Consider the following 15917-nt stretch of genomic DNA (forward strand, 5'->3'; position numbering starts at 1 on the left):
TTGATTCCATAAAGGAAGCCACAGACCTGAACTTACAAGATCTGAACAGGGTGGCTCATGACAGATGCTCTTGGAAGTCGCTGATTCATAGGGTCACCAAAAGTCATAATCGACTTGAAGCCACATAACGACGACGATATGATTCCGCAACAGTGAAATTCAGCAGTTTGCACATCGTCAATAGCATACTAGCACACTTTTATTTTGGGACTGGATGTGGTTCAGCAATAGCATGAGAAAGGCAGCACTCTGTACATGGCCAATGGCATACTGGCACACCTTTATTTTTACTGTGGTCTCCTTACGGGTTTTAAGCAGCCCAAATTAAACTCTGTATTTCCCGGTCCATATCCAACACTCTTGTTTATGTTTGGGTTTGTTGAGCCGATGCTGTTTTAACTTGGAACCTGGTTTGGTCATTTTTAATTGAAAAGAATATAGAATATTTGTAAATGAAGAAATGAAAGCAAAAGGAGTAGCGACTTCTCTCCCACATACAATTATTTAATTAGGGATGTATCCCATTTGCACTTTATCATGCCTATCAAGGTCTGTGGAACCGAAGTGCAATGTGTACACAGCAACCACCATGTCTGCGCACATGCCCAGAAGCAAAGGAGTCAGCGAGGGGGGCAGGCAAACGTCTCCGCGACTCCAAGAGCCGGTTCCCAGAGTTGCTCTCACTGAAGCAGGCCTCTACTGGCAACGGAGGGGAGGATCCCTAAAAGCCGGACGGCGACGGTGCGGCTGTAGCTTCTTCAGACGCCTGACGCGAGGAGGCCCAGTTGACAACGGCTGATGTTGACGGGGAAGGTTAGTATGGCGCTGGGTCTTTCTGTCTGGCGTAGCAGGCTCGCCCGGGCTCTTCCGCTGCGCGTTGCCGGGTTCCGACTCTCACTGTCGGCTGCAAAACCTCGAAGCCGAGCGGAGATATTATCCGAGCGTATGTTTGTACGCCCTCATCGGGCCAAGCTTCTGCAGCGGCAGCTAAAAGACGGTGGAGAGCTACGTTTGCAAGCAGCAGCCCCTTACACGTTACGTAGAGATCTATTCTTCCTGTTCCTATTATTATTATTATTGAAACGCAAAGGCAGGGAGGGGAACAACAAGCGTGTGTTTGACGTTTTAATCTCCCCGGCGCGTCGCAAGCGTCTTTTTATCCCTTACGGAAAAACAACAGCATGTACTCTGCACGTGATCGGAGACCTTATCAGGACATGCGACTAAGGAGACTGCTTGCGGGTGATCGGGGAGGATGTTGGAGCACAACAGGAATTAGTGACACCCAGAAAGAGCAGCGCTTTTAAGGACGGGGGCGTTTGAGGACAAACTATACATTAACGGTAGAGCACGTGTCTTGAGTGCAGAAGGTCCCAAGTTTAACGGTTGTCATCTCCAGCTAAAAAGGATTGCATAGCAGCTGATATCAAAGTCCCCTGGAGTGTTGCTGCCCGCGACGGCGTGGGGGCGGGATCACTAGGGGAAGGTGGGTCAGAGCTGTGCCATTTTTTGGCACCTCAAAATCCAAAGCTATAACTCAGCACTGCTGTGTGTCCCCCCCGCATCATATTCATAAATTCCCCATTATTCAAGAACTGATCATTTCCTCGCAAACATCACTATAGTCAGCCCCCCTCCTTCATGATGCTGGGCTAGATAGGCCAATCGGAACTCCATAAACCAGGCAGCACGTTGAATTTATCCTACCTTAAGATGCCTCTAGACACTTGTTTATTGCATTTATTTTTATTTTTTGCAGCATCCACAGAATGTCACTGGCATAAAAAAGTAAATTCCCTATTTACTTTTTTCAAGAAAAACGGATCAATTTAGTAAAAGCCTGTTGCTAACATCCCGTCTGCCATAGCTGGCTTTGCAGTATTAAGCCTCACCTGGAAGCATTTCTGGTCTCTCCACACATATGCCCTACAGGGCGCAGGGAATGTGGGTTTCAGTCTAAACTACCAAACTTTCTGCTGCACAGTTAAATCATATCATTCCTGGTTTGCAGGACTTCTTCGCTATACATGAATGCATTGAGTTTAATTCTCTACAACAGGAAATTCCATTCCTTCAAACTGGTGGATAGATTGCCAATACCCAACTACTTAGAACGGTGTTTTTGTCAAGTGCAGTAGCAATCTTGCAACGTGAAGTACATTTCCAAGGCATGCATTACACACCATGCATTTAAAGCACATTCAAAGCACAATATTTTCCCCAGGAATCCTGGGCACTGTAGTTCCCTCACAGGATATGCTTCCCAGCTCCCTTAACAAACTATAGTTCCCAGGATTCTTGGGGGGGTTAGGAAGTTTCTGCTGCATTTTTCTCTGTGTGTGAACACAATTTTTTCCATCCCAACTTCACTCTCACCTTATTTGTAAGGCTTAAATATGAAAAATGCAAAAGTAGCTAAAATAATCCTTCTGTATGGTAACAAGACTAAACCTCACAAGCCTGTACCACTGCACAGTGATATTTTTTCTTGAGAGTTAGATATATTTTATAACTTGCATTATTGGGAGTGGTGGTAGAGATATTCTCTTTGCAGCATGGAAATCTTTTCTATACAGATCTTTTCTTGCTGCAGTGAATAATGTGAAGGGGATTATAATTTTTACCCCTACATAAATATGCGGAATAATATTAAGTACAAAGGAAAAATGTTCAGTAAGGAAGTATATATGACAGAAAGTGATAATAAAGAGCTGTTTCCATAAAATTATTTGTGATTGGTAAACCAGAGTGTATAATGTAACTGTGGTTTCCTATCTAATAGGAAATTATTTTCTGTGAATTCAATAAAAGGTACTACTCAGTGTCCAAGCACGTTTGCCTGTTTTGATTCTCTCAGCATGCGCACACATGTCTACATATACTTTCTGTCTTAGCTACATGGGCTCCAGTTTATTTTTACAGCTTCAAACATTAGGTAAAACACTTACGCTGGAATATGTGGTTGGTTTGAAGATGGGGAGGACCAGGGAATGGAGAAATCAGTTTGGCTACAGTCCTATGTACACTTAACTGGAAGTAAGTCTCAGTGAGCTTCATAGGACTTATTTCTGAATAGACATGCATAGGTTTGCACTGTTTGAAAATATTTTAAAAGACAATTTCCTTTTGTTCTTCAGACAACATCTTTTCTTCCAGTCTGATGTGTTGGGACATCCCATGGCTGTGATACTGACTGCTTATATTAGATGGATCATTTTAAAATGCTATAGTTAATACAGCTAAAGAAACACAGGTGGGTACTTGCAAGGATTGCACATTTGCCATACCTCTAGGTCTGCATTAGCTCTGTTTCTGCCTAGAAATAAAGGAAAGAGAAAAGTTAAAGCTATCCCTCAACTGCTTTTAGAGGGATAAAACAGAAATAAGTAGAACAATCAGCTTCCATCACAGTCCTCTAACTTCTGAATTCATTAATTTTATGTTTCTTGTAAACCACTTAAAGTTTTTTTCACAATCAAGCAGCATATAAATATTGTTAAATAAAGGGCTTAATTGAGAGCTGATTCGTGTAGGAGATCTGAGTGTTCAGCAAAACTAAAGCAATTGCATATGTCTGTTTGGCAAAGCTTTCATTTAATAACAGCCGGATCAATTTTCAGTGTATGATGAAGTGAACAGACAAAAATATCAGTCATGTGCTGATCTGACCACAAGACAAAAGCACTTGGACAACAACTGTGTTGCACAGCAAATTGAACTGCAATTTGAATTTTCTGTGCACTTGGAACTGCTTTGGAGTTGTGTGGATCAATGTTAAAACACTGACTGAGGGCTCATCTACATGGTGCTTACTGTGCATTTGGTGCTACTTACATCTCCTTTAAATTTGCATGGTTCACATGAAGTTGCCAGGAAACAGAAGCTATCATGCAGATTTCCCCATGTAAATCTGTACTACCCCAATCCACTGGTAATATGATTACCAGTATATAATCCCTTTCTCTAGTGCTTGCAGATGTTTTGCTCTGATGCTTTTAGGTGGGTATGCCAGTAGTTCCCTTCTCCACACCCACTCTCTCCTCCTCCATTCATTTCACTTCCTGTAGGCTGACAAGAAACTTCCGGTTGCTCTCCTCCATTATGATGGCCTTTTTTATGTTGCTGCAAAAAATGCCTTTATTTTCTTTTTCCCATAATTGTGCGCAAAAGCATAACACTGCTCAGACAAAGGTTTGTATTTCAGCTGTATCCTACCAGGGAAAAGACAGATTTTCACATTTTTGGGTTTTTTTTAAAGGAATCTACTGCAGCTGGTAGAACAGACTGAGCATGTTGAGTCACCTAGCAACCAGAGGGAGTGGATATGTATAATTAGAGGGCAGAGCCGCAAAGAAAAAGCGAGATTAATCCTCCTCAGAGGAATGCCTGTGTGTGTGAATGGGAAAAAGTGATTGGTATCTAACATTGAGCATGAACTGCAGACAATGCAAATTAAAAGTGAAGGTAAAATAAGTGTATTTCCTATAAAGAAATGCTCCCATGTGGATGAGCCCTGAATAGTAGTGTTTGCAGCATTGTTTAGATTTATGTGGAATTAATCATAGACAGAGAACAGTGCTAATCAGTGTAGTACTGTCAAGGAGTATACCATCTTATTCTTCCCTCATGAAGAGAGAAACTGTGTTTAATACTCTGTGGCGCAGAGTGGTAAGCGGTGGTAACGCAGCCGAAGCTCTGCTCACGGCCGGATTCCAATGGAAGGAGGAAGTCGAATCTCCGGTAAAAGGGGTCAAGGTCCACTCAGCCTTCCATCTATCTGTGGTCGGTAAAATGAGTACCCGGCATATGCTGGGGGGTAAAGAAAGGCCGGGAATGGAACTGGCAATCCCACCCCATATATACGGTCTGCCTAGTAAACGTCGCAAGACGTCACCCTAATAGTCGGAAACGACTCACACTATAAGTGTGGGGACACCTTTACCTTTACCTTTTTGTCAGCAATTGAGAGGATGAGGGATTTAAGAAGTCTGTCATCTTGGCATAGGTTCATATAATTTTAGGTAAGGAAGGGGAGAGATAGAGATGCATCTTGGTGGTTCAGCATTGGACATTATAAACAAGCGTGGGAAAAGAAGGGAAAACTCATGTCCAAGCCTAGCCACTCTTAAAGAAATCTTTTTGTGTGTGTGTTGTATAGTAACTAATTTTTGCCAATTTTACCTAACTCCACTTTTTTCTGTTTCTAATGCAGCCGAGCACTAAGGGCAAGATCCAGTTCAAGTTAAGCACTTTTAAGACACAGTGTTTTGGTATGTTTCAGCATTTTGGTATGTTTACACTGTGACTGTTCTTTCTCTTATCAGTGTGAGACCATATAGCCACTTGAGAATATTTAGGAATTTTAAATAAATGCGATTAAGGTAATGGGAGGGGGGTCCATTCAGTAAGGACACACTATGATGTATGGATTTCCCCTTTCCCCCTTTTTATTTTGTAGACAACCAAGCCTGATTAGATCACAATGTCTCCTCAGCCTGTACAGAAATCATTCATTGCATCTCAAGGACCTGCTTGCAAAACTAACACCATAGATTTTGTGTTCTTTTAAAGCTTTTATTACAAAGTTTTTGAAGAGCATTCTGAAAAAATCTGTTTCTTTTTATTTCCTTTTATTTTCACCTGTCTCCAGTTTGTTCAGAGGCTGGGTTAAGTGCTCGACACGCTAGTCATGAATTATTCACGATTTATTACTGCAGTCAGTGCAGCAAGAAAAGCATCTCCGATAAGAGTCCTCAGTAAGTATATATGTTGTTGTTGGAACTAAAACCTCTGGTTTGTAGTAGATAGGCTTTTAGGTGTAGAAAGAGAGGACCTAGCCCAGTTGAGAAGGGGGAAACTCCCCACCACTTTACGCAGAGAGCATATTAATGAGCTCACTATTATCAACCTCCTTCACTGTTCAACCGTGTGTGGTTTGACACCACAGAGATGCAGAACAATAACAAAAGGGCCAAGACAGGCACCCCTGTTTGTTAATTAATGCTCTAAGCCACCCTTCGCCAAGCTGGTGCCCTCCAGATGTTTTGGATTACAACTCCTGGGGCTGATGGGGCTAGGGCTGATGGAAGATGTAGTTCAAAACATCTTGAGGGCACCAGCTTGGTGAAGGCTGCTCTAAACTATCAAAGAATCATAGAGTTGGAAGAGAGCTGTCCAATCCCCTGCTCAGTACAGGATCTGCAATATAGGATGCAGCTACAGCTATCCTGTCCTGCTTAATAACTCCAGCAGAGAGCTGGCCTCTTCCTGAGGCATTCTGTTCTACTGTCAAAACAGCGCTTACCGTTGGGAGGTTTCTCCTGACATTGCGCCCAAACCTGCAACCTTACAGTTTTTACTCCTTGGTTTCACCCACTGGTTGTCTGTCTTCTGGAGCAACAGAGAACAAGCCTGCTCCATGTTCTATGTGATTGGCAGCCCTTTAGCTCTTTGAAAATGGCTACATTACCTTAACCTGCTCTTCCCCAAGCTATAAGCATACCCACGGGGCTTGATTTCTACACCCCTCACCATTCTGGTTGCCTTCCTTTGGACATGCTCCCAGTTTGAAATGTGGCATCCCGTCCTATCAAGATAAGGTGGTATAAATCATTAGTTCCTCAAAAACATTCCTAATTCCCCAGCGTGTGGAATCCAAGGGTGTAACCAGGTGAAGTGGATTGGGTTGTCTCTTTAATTTGGGTTACCCTGTTTCAACACCAAGCATCAAGTTTTCCGTTCACAGTTTCAATGCAATTTTAAAGAATTCCCTCTTTTCCCACCCAGGAGAGAGGCCATAGCTCATTCACCTTCCTTATATGGAGAAGGTGCCCAACTTTCCACTAGTGCTTGTAGCATTTTAGATTTTTATGGGTTTCCCTCCCCCATCGTTGTTCTGTGTTTCACTGTTGTTACCTGTTCAGACAGAAGGCAGGTTCAAATGAAGTATCTGCTCCTATGGGATCTGAGTATCATTCTTCCCTTTTTGTTTTTACTTTAGCTGAATTGATGCAGAGGTCTCCCCCATCACTAATCTCGCTGGCTGGAGGAGCACCCAACCCCAATACTTTTCCTTTCAAAACAGCTAGCATTACCATTGGAGATGGAACAACTGTTGAAATTGGGGAAGATTTGATGAAGAGAGCTCTCCAGTATTCAGCCTCTGCAGGGTATTTGACAGATGACTGAGATCTAACTTGTGTTTTTGAAAAAGCAAGAGGCATATAGCAAATAAATGCTAGTCAGAGAAGTGCAGTCTTTATCTCTTTGTGCAAGTGCACAAAGCACCACTGCAGCAACCCTCTTCCCCGCTGCTGGTGAAAAACTGTATGAGCAATTTATAGTAGTAGCAAGGGGACAGGGAAACGTTTGGCAGTGAAATTGGGAAACAGGAGCATCTATTTTTGTAAGCCCAGCTGAACTACAACACCCATCAGCCCCAGCAAGCATGGCCAGTGATAGTAGGAGTTGTAGTTCAACACCATCTGGAGGGCCAAAGGTTCCCTATACCTGCACTACAGCATCTGAAGTAGCACCGTAAGATCAGGCAGGAATGGCTAACCTTTTTTTGGCCCAAGGGCTGCATTCACCTTTGACCAACCCTGCAGGAGCTGCATGCCAGCAGAGGGTATGGCCACCCCATACTTTCTCACACACACTCTCACATGTACACAAATGCACAGATAACACAGCCTTCTTCCTCAGCCAATCCATGCAGATCAGATACAACGTGGGAGGGGGTGGGTATTATCTGTACCCCTCTGCTTATGAAATTACTGATTTGAAGACTGGGAAGGGGGTGATCTATCCCCATCAGGGTGTTGGACTCTGCACTAAGGTAGTGCTGTTCTACTTTAATTATTTTTGTCTTTTTACCTCTGATTCCAAAATTGGCTTGGTCTTGAGATGCCAGAAAAGTTTGGTTGTGGGGAGCTGGAGGAGCAGAGCCTGAATGTTAGCCATCCCTGTTGTAAGGCCTAAATCCTGTAAGGCCTAAATCCTAAATGCAGATGGATTTTGCATGTACATTAGTAGAATTTGCAGTTGGGCCTAAGGAGCCTATGGATATATATACGGTTCCCAATACAGTTTAAGATGGCTTGTAGAACTTGCATAGACACCACAAACAAAAAGGCCATGCAGGTTTTCTGTGGCTCAATACCTGGTCGGAGAGAGTGGCTTCTCAGCAGAAAAGGTAATGATCTCGCAGCCTCCTAGTCAGTTGTTCAGCTTTGGACAGTCTGTAGAGGCTGACAGGCTTAATGTCAGAATTCCAAAAGTTTGATCTGGCATGTTCGACCATGTTCCAACTACAAGACTTCTGTTTCTGTAAAGCAAAAACTACCCATTGGTTCTGGCATCTTTTAAGGTAAATGTATATAAAATATTCCATTTAACATTGAGACCAATCGAAAAACAAGGTAAGCAGGTTGCTAAAAACTTAAACATTTGGTTTCAAACTAGCCAAAATGAATCGAAAATTAGTTAACCAGTAGAACCTATAACAAAATGTTGCACTGTGCTTCTGTGCTCATGATATGTGTCCCTCTTCCTCCTCCCGCCATCTTCATCTTCCCACCCTCCCCTACCATTTCTGGCTTCCTCTTCCTTTAAGACCCCACACAAGTGATTTCCCTTTAACTCTTTTGGAATGCAGTTCATGCTGTGAGCGGTGGCTTTGCTGACCAACTCCCTCACTTCTGCTTTCATTCCAAACTCCTTCCCCTCTTCTCCACGCAAACACATGCTTAAAAGGCCTGTTTTCCTTCCATTTGAGAGAGGGTCTTCCCTCCCTCCCCTTTTGCATTTTTATGTATTGCAGCAACTCTCACTGTTTTCCCAAATTTGCAGATACCTCTCTCGTTTATGGGTGTGACCCTTTGCAGTGCCAAAGGTGTTGACATACCCCACTTGAGTTCAGTGATAGAGGAAGAATACCATAATTATAAACTTGGACTGTAAAATATTTTAATCCTGGGCACCTCTATTTTCTGTAGCTCAAATAGTGCAGCACCCAATATCATCATGCAAGGTGTTTTGTTTTTTAAAAAATCCCATTTCTTGAGGTCAAAATATTTTCAACCAAAATCTAAAGATAAATCTGAATCCTAACAGGTAACGCAGAATACAGTCTAATGAGCAGCTTATTGACACAATCATTTAAAAGATGAATCCATGTTTAGCATTCCAGAGCTGCTGTCCTGGTTGAAGGATTTACAGAAAAATCTTCACAACCCTCCAACTGTGGAGTATCTGCCTGAGGAAGGACAAATGGAATTGTGTGTCACCACTGGCAGTCAAGAAGGGTTGAGTAAAGTAAGTCAAGAGCTATATTATATGTTGAGGATTGTAATCATTCTTCCCTGCTGTCCAGGAGTGGGTTGCCAAATAGTGCCACGCTGCTGTGCTTGCTTCCCAGCAGTTGGGTCTCTGTTGGATACTGGGAGGGAGAGGAGAAGAAGCAAGGCAGCAGGGAGGTTGGTGCAGTACAAACGCAGCGGCACAGCCAGTTTGGGGCTCCTGCCAGTCAGTGTGCCCTACGACTCAGTAGATGTTTCTTTTCCTCAGTGTGGTACATTATTATCTTGCATTGCAGATACTGTATATGGCTGGTAGATAAAATGCACTCACGTTGACAGACTCTCTTAGGTTCTGTACAGATGCATCTTCAATGTGGAGTCAGTACAGTGTTTTTTTTCCCTCCTACTGGTTTAACTCCACATTCTTTCAGCTTCACATGGACTCTATTTTCTAGTGATTCTTTTGCTGCAGTTCTAACGCCGATTAAGTGGAAGTAAGCCCTATTAAATTCAACAGGACTTCCTTCTGTCTAGACATAGCTAGGATTGCGTTGTGAGCTGTCCGTCTTGCCACTTCTCCCATTCTCAGTGTAAACTGTGCACCTTGATATATACAGTTATCATTTAAAAAGATGCTGGTGTGATTAACAAATTGAAACTTTGTTTTTCACCTTTACAAAAAGACAATAATGCTTTCTTTAAAATAAAAGGTGCAAAATGTCTCCAATGGGGAAGGGAGGGTCATCACATCAGAACTGCCAACCAGACATCAGTCTGAGCATAGCTGGGATCTACTCTGTAACTGCTTCTCCAGAGCGTAAGCTGGAGAACATTAGATACATCTAACAAGAACATGATGAGAACCAATATGTTTTCACAAGCAGGACTTTCCGTGTCCTAACTGAGATCTATAAAATAGGATGGGGGAAGTTAAGTCCCCCTTCCCAGCACCATGGGTTTGATCCAGTTTGCCCCCACACACACACACACACACACATACATCATCAGAACATAAGAGCCTGCTGGATCAGGCTAATGGCTCATCTAGTCTAGCATCCTATTCTCACAGTAGCCAACAAGTTGCCCATGGGAAGCCCGCAAGCAGGACCTGAGTACAAGAGCACTCTCCCCTCCTGTGGTTTTCTGCAACTGGTATTTGGAAGCATACTGCCACCCCCTATGGAGACAGAACATAGCCATCATGGCTACTAGCCATTGATAGCCTTGTCCTCCATGAATCACTTTCATCTCATCTACTTTGGTCCTTAAATAAGTGATTTTAATGGGAATGTTATTACTTTCTTAATTGCTTCTTGTAAACCAACTTGAGCTTCTTTGAAAATTAAGCAGGGTATACACTTTTAAATAAAACAAGCATCATCATCATAATGTGGCAGTCCTAAAGGGAGGGAGAACTGAAGGCCAGCAAACTGCCACATCCAATGCTAGGAAAAAATTCTCTTCCACTCAGTAGCAGCCTGCCTGTCTAATCCAAGCTGCCCACTGTCTTTCTCCCAACTCTGTACATGCTTAAAAACACCCAGGCTGTGGGAGGAGGAAAACAGTAACTCTGGCTGCAGCTGCCCAAGTTAAGAACATCACTGTCCTAGGCACATCTGTATTTACATAAAAATACACAAGTGGCTGCATTCGTGGGGGAGACCATTATGGAAGGGAAGGCTACAAATGTAATGAACGTGTTTCAGCCATCATCTCTTGCAGTAGGGAACAGCTGTTCTCAGGGTGGGCTTCCCTTAAAAATTTTGGTGTTCTTGTGCAGATGTTCTCAGAAAGTTGTCGCCATTGCTTGTTGTTGGTTTTGAACCAGAATTTGCTAAATTTAATACCATAAAACAGGAGGGGGTTTTTAATATGCAGTTTCAAGACTGGCTGACAATGCCTTTGTTTCTTATTAATAGGTTACATATAATTACTAAATATGTACTATTTTGGCCAATGATCTGTGAAATAGGCAAAGTATACCATGAAATAAGCATTTTGCACAATATAAATAAGGAGCCACTTGCTGGCTTTTTAGTGCATTCTGTTGCCACATATTCTTGGACACAAAATAGGACTGTGATTGTATAGTCGAGTAGGATTTTATGTACTGTAACTTTGCTACCCATTTAATTAGCATTCATTTGTTATTATGGTAAGCAAGGTTTTTTTCTCTCTTTTTCTGGCCTGCTCTTTTGTCCCTAATACTTGAAGGTAGTATTGAAAGAGAGAAATATATTTTGTTTTTGTTTTTTAATTGTTTAGCATTCAGTAGGGTTCATAATACATCCAGTGATCAGTTATCCTCTTTCCATAATTTCTTAGAATCAGCTTTTCGTTTACAAGAACTGCAGTTGTTAACTGATTTTACTACTGTAAGATACTTTCTGTAGAAATAGAGAGAAATACTAAGGGTACACAGGAAGTGTTGTAACATATAATATTTTATGATATGTATTGTAAATATATAGGTATTTGAGATGCTTATTAATCCTGGAGACACCATCCTTTTGGATGCGCCCACCTACCCCGGGACACTAGCAGCTGTGAGTATTCCATAGGTCTGGAAACCTATGATGGTGAGAAGTGCTAATACTGCTTATGCTTCCACTTTTATATGTGTGGGTTTGAATCTGAATGCTGATCAACTGGGCTGGAGGGTTTGATCCTTTCCAGAACTGTAGACATGTAGAGCCCCTCCAGGGTGGTATTTTATTGCAGGTGTATTCTGCAACATGTTTCTGACACAATAATAGTGCATTAGTGGTGAATTTATTATGCTTTAATTTGTTCTGCAATGCTGCCCCAGGCCTACCACATTATTGTCATCTGGAGAGGCTATAGTGCAAGAAAAGCAGGAAAAAAATAAACTAGAATATTTGTGGTATAGAAAGTTAGGAGAATTCAGCAAAAAGTTATGGAAAACACAAGGACTAGAAGTGAAGCAGGGGTGACCAACCCAAACTTTTCGATGGTAAAAACAGTTTTGAAAGTGGGATCACATGTGACCACCTCAATAGCATCATGAGCACAAATCATCATCAAAGCACAATAAAAAGGATATCTGGAAGGGCCCAAAGAAGCTGCTTACATGATGCAGATATAAATATTAATCTGGACTTCATAATTTTTATTCCTACATTGTTTTTCAGTTCTCAGTTTGGCCAATAGAAGAGCAGGATCCGTATGGGCTTATTTCAAGGCATGTGGCTTGCAAGGATTGGATGTGCTGAGACACTCTCTGAAAACTATCCTGGGGGGTGGGGGGACCCTTTAGAAATACAGGAATTTACAATTCAACAACCCCAAGTATGCATATCTACATTTACAGAGCTCTCCTTGAGGCTGAAGTTGATGTGGCTTGAAAATATGTGGACTACAGCATTTCCATAAAGGGAAAATCTAAGGCGTAATTCTGAAAGTGATTCTATGGGCTGCTTCACATGTTCGAAGCAGTTATATTTACTCTCCACACAATTCCTCCCATGTACAAGATTCTGGAAAAGTCTCATTGCAGACTGCGTTGTGCATGAAAATGATCTGCATGGGATGTGTGGCTGCACTTTTCCCAGATATTATGATCACAGCAATGGGTCCAGGTGAATTCTTGGTACAGCCTACTCCATGCTGTGGGCCAAATCAGACACAACAGAACCTGTCTTTAGCAACCAAATGACATTTTTTATTTTAAAAAATTGTTATAGGTGCAATAGCAAGCAGACATTTTTCACTGAGATTACAGTGCATAGGGAGGGAAGGTTTAATCCTTTCCTCGCTGCTGTGTTCCTCCTGAAAATCTCTCTCCCAGCAGCTGTTATTAGCCTTAGGAAGAAATTGCCCATGGGCACCAGCGGTAACACAGGAAATTAGTTTGTTATCAGTGACCAGGCCCCTGGCTGATCAGACCAGGGACGCAGGGCCTTTTCAAGGACAGTCTAGTAAACACACCAATATATGACTATTAAAGGTCCTCCGTGGCGCAGAGTGGTAAGCGGCGGTAACGCAGCTGACGCTCTGCTCACGGCCGGAGTTCGATTCCGACGAAAGGAGAAAGTCGAATCTCCGGTAAAAGGGGTCAAGGTCCACTCAGCCTTCCATCCATCTGTGGTCGGTAAAATGAGTACCCGGCATATGCTGGGGGGTAAAGAAAGGCCGGGGACGGAACTGGCAATCCCACCCCATATATATGGCCTGCCTAGTAAACGTCACAAGACGTCACCCTAAGAGTCGGAAACGACTCGCACTATAAGTGCGGGGACACCTTTACCTTTAAAGATTTATTGTAAAATGCTCAATTAACACACAGCTAAGGATGCTCTTGTGAATCGCCCAGAAAGAGGCAAGTAATGCAGGTTACTTACCCAATATCCCTAACCATACATACTCCCTTTCACACAAAGCACTACTGGCCAATTAGGCTGTAACATGTTTTTAAGGACTGGAAAATGGTTGCATGCTTTCTGTCCCTGATGAAATATGTGATTATAGATCTTCAGCTTGCTTCTAGGTTTGGGGTGGGGGGGTTATACCACGAGGGCTCTTGGATGTCTTCATTAGCCGTGCTTTTTCCCATGATCATGTACTGGTAACAATGCAACAACATAAACATTTCCTTCATACTAGCTGAATGCCACTAGCTCCTATACTGTTATGGTCAGGGCCATTGGTCATGGAGCCTTCTGTTCTTTGCCTAAGGGGACCCAAACTTGGTTGCTTTATAGTTGAGATTAGATGTTTTTAAACATCTGCCATCACTGTCACCACTCTGACCTTCATGCACACTGCCAATTTTCTTCCACCGGCTTTAACGTCTGCTACTAGAGAGAAATACCATTCACATCCACTGTTTCATTAGTAAGTACCACTGAGCCATGGACCTTTCCCATTGAACTTAATATGACTTACTTCTGAACATACATGCATAGTTTTGTGCTACAGGCATCATGTCCGGTTTGGCCGTGAAATTTCTCCATGCATTCCTGTAAGTGGGAGGGACTGCATGGTGATACTAAAGAGCCTGCTTGTGTGGGCAAAAAATCTGGCTCTTGTGAGTCTATCATATTAAATATGTGCGTCGTGCATTTAGATGAAATACACTATGCATAATAGCTATAGATTCAGAGAAATGTTAGGATAAATCTTACTCCTGTCAATATTACATATAATGGTTCAGCCTTTTCTGATTCTACAAATCATTGCAGGCATCTGGATGATTTATTATTTGACTTAGTCTGTTGGCAATATTTTTTCATTATCCATTCCAGCGGGTGCAATATAAAACCTGAATGCAGCCGTATTTCATTTATGGCCTAATAAATGAAAGGCTAGTTAGTACAGAAGGATATATTGCAGACTCTTTATTTTAAATCTCAGCTATAATTACCCACACCTTTCTAATTTCTCTGGCCACTCCATTAACATTATTGAAATTTCAGTCCTATTGCTGAATGCCTTGTGTTTGGAGCAATTATCTTTTCTTTTCTTGAGGTAAGACATTTATGTTTCTGGCAGTTTTACCCAATCAGGAATGAGAGATAAGACTATAAGCTGTTCTGCACATTACAGGATGACAATTCTGGTTTTGCTGCCAAATGTACACTTAAGAGGGAGCTGCATCCAGTCGTGGCTCTCTGCTGAGTCTTGTGCAATATATGTGATTGTGTATTACATTTTTAGTTGTGCACTTTAAAAATGTTAAATATACATCTATTACAGCAATGAGGGACATTTTTTCAGCCCAAGGGCCCCATTCCCTTCTAAAGAACCTTCCAAGGACTTCATGCCAGTGATGGGCAGGGTCAGAGGCAAAAGTGGGCGGAACAACAAATGCAAATTTTTACCTTTAAACAGTAGGCACAGGTCTCGACACACACTCGCACATTGTTCTCTGTTCTCCATCCAGACAAGCTAGAGTCATCCTCAGAGTTCAAGGACATATTCCAGCCAGGCAAAAAAGCACTTGAGTGTGAAGGAAGGCCAGTGAAGGGTGAAGCCTAGGGAGAGTGGGTGTGGTCTTGGAAGGGTTCAAAGGGCCAGATGGAGAGGCCTGAATGGCCACATTTGGCCCATGGACCTGATGTTCTCCACCTCTGTTCTATACAATTTAACATGTGAAGCAGCCCTACAAACCAGTTTACACATTCCAGTTGTCCCTCCATTTGGGGGCCATTGCCATGCAGTGAGTTATTCCTGTTGTAATGCGTCACCACACCACTGCAAACACCAAACAACAAAGATTTGAAAGGGTGTGATGAAACGTGCAAAATCTGAAAGGTTTATATAGCAATTTCTGTCCCACCTGTGGTGCTTCTGACATGTAAAGCAACTCTTATATTCTTTCCATGTCTCTTCCCTTTCTCCGTTATTTCACAGATGTTCTCATTACTACTGTTTACTTCTTCATCTGTTGTGTGTGTGTGTGTGTGTGTGTGTGTGTGGGTCTTTTTAGTTATAAAGGTTTGTTGGATTCTTGGGCACAGAAAAGATAAGGTACTACAGGTCCAGTCCAAAATAAAGAATGATCAGACTGTATATCATTTGTATAGAGGGATATGCAAATGAATGCTGAAATGCTCAGAAAAGCCAGTGAGCATGCAGTTTAGATTTCCCATGAAGCAT

General features: G+C 42.4%; 1 protein-coding gene across 8 annotated transcripts in view; it reads left to right on the forward strand.

Annotated features, from left to right (window-relative positions):
- The first annotated feature begins 574 nt into the window (after nucleotides 1-574).
- AADAT (aminoadipate aminotransferase) overlaps nucleotides 575-15917 on the forward strand; it is a 29736-nt gene continuing 14393 nt past the window's right edge. For 4 of the 8 annotated variants that reach the window (XR_009757823.1, XR_009757824.1, XR_009757822.1 and 1 more), the window contains exons 1-7: nucleotides 576-813; nucleotides 3138-3253; nucleotides 5213-5270; nucleotides 5651-5756; nucleotides 7001-7169; nucleotides 9183-9315; nucleotides 11771-11845. Coding sequence is in view for 5 of the 8 variants with exons in the window: in XM_061584060.1 (XP_061440044.1) it covers nucleotides 5690-5756; nucleotides 7001-7169; nucleotides 9183-9315; nucleotides 11771-11845 (444 nt within the window). In the remaining 3 variants the exon portion in view is untranslated. Of the gene's footprint in view, nucleotides 814-1759; nucleotides 1789-3137; nucleotides 3254-5212; nucleotides 5271-5650; nucleotides 5757-7000; nucleotides 7170-9182; nucleotides 9316-11770; nucleotides 11846-15917 lie in introns of all 8 variants that reach the window. The other 4 variants (XM_061584058.1, XM_061584056.1, XM_061584057.1 and 1 more) reach the window with 3 other exon arrangements.

Source organism: Rhineura floridana, chromosome 9 (assembly GCF_030035675.1).
Source record: "Rhineura floridana isolate rRhiFlo1 chromosome 9, rRhiFlo1.hap2, whole genome shotgun sequence".
Lineage (NCBI taxonomy): Eukaryota > Metazoa > Chordata > Lepidosauria > Squamata > Rhineuridae > Rhineura > Rhineura floridana.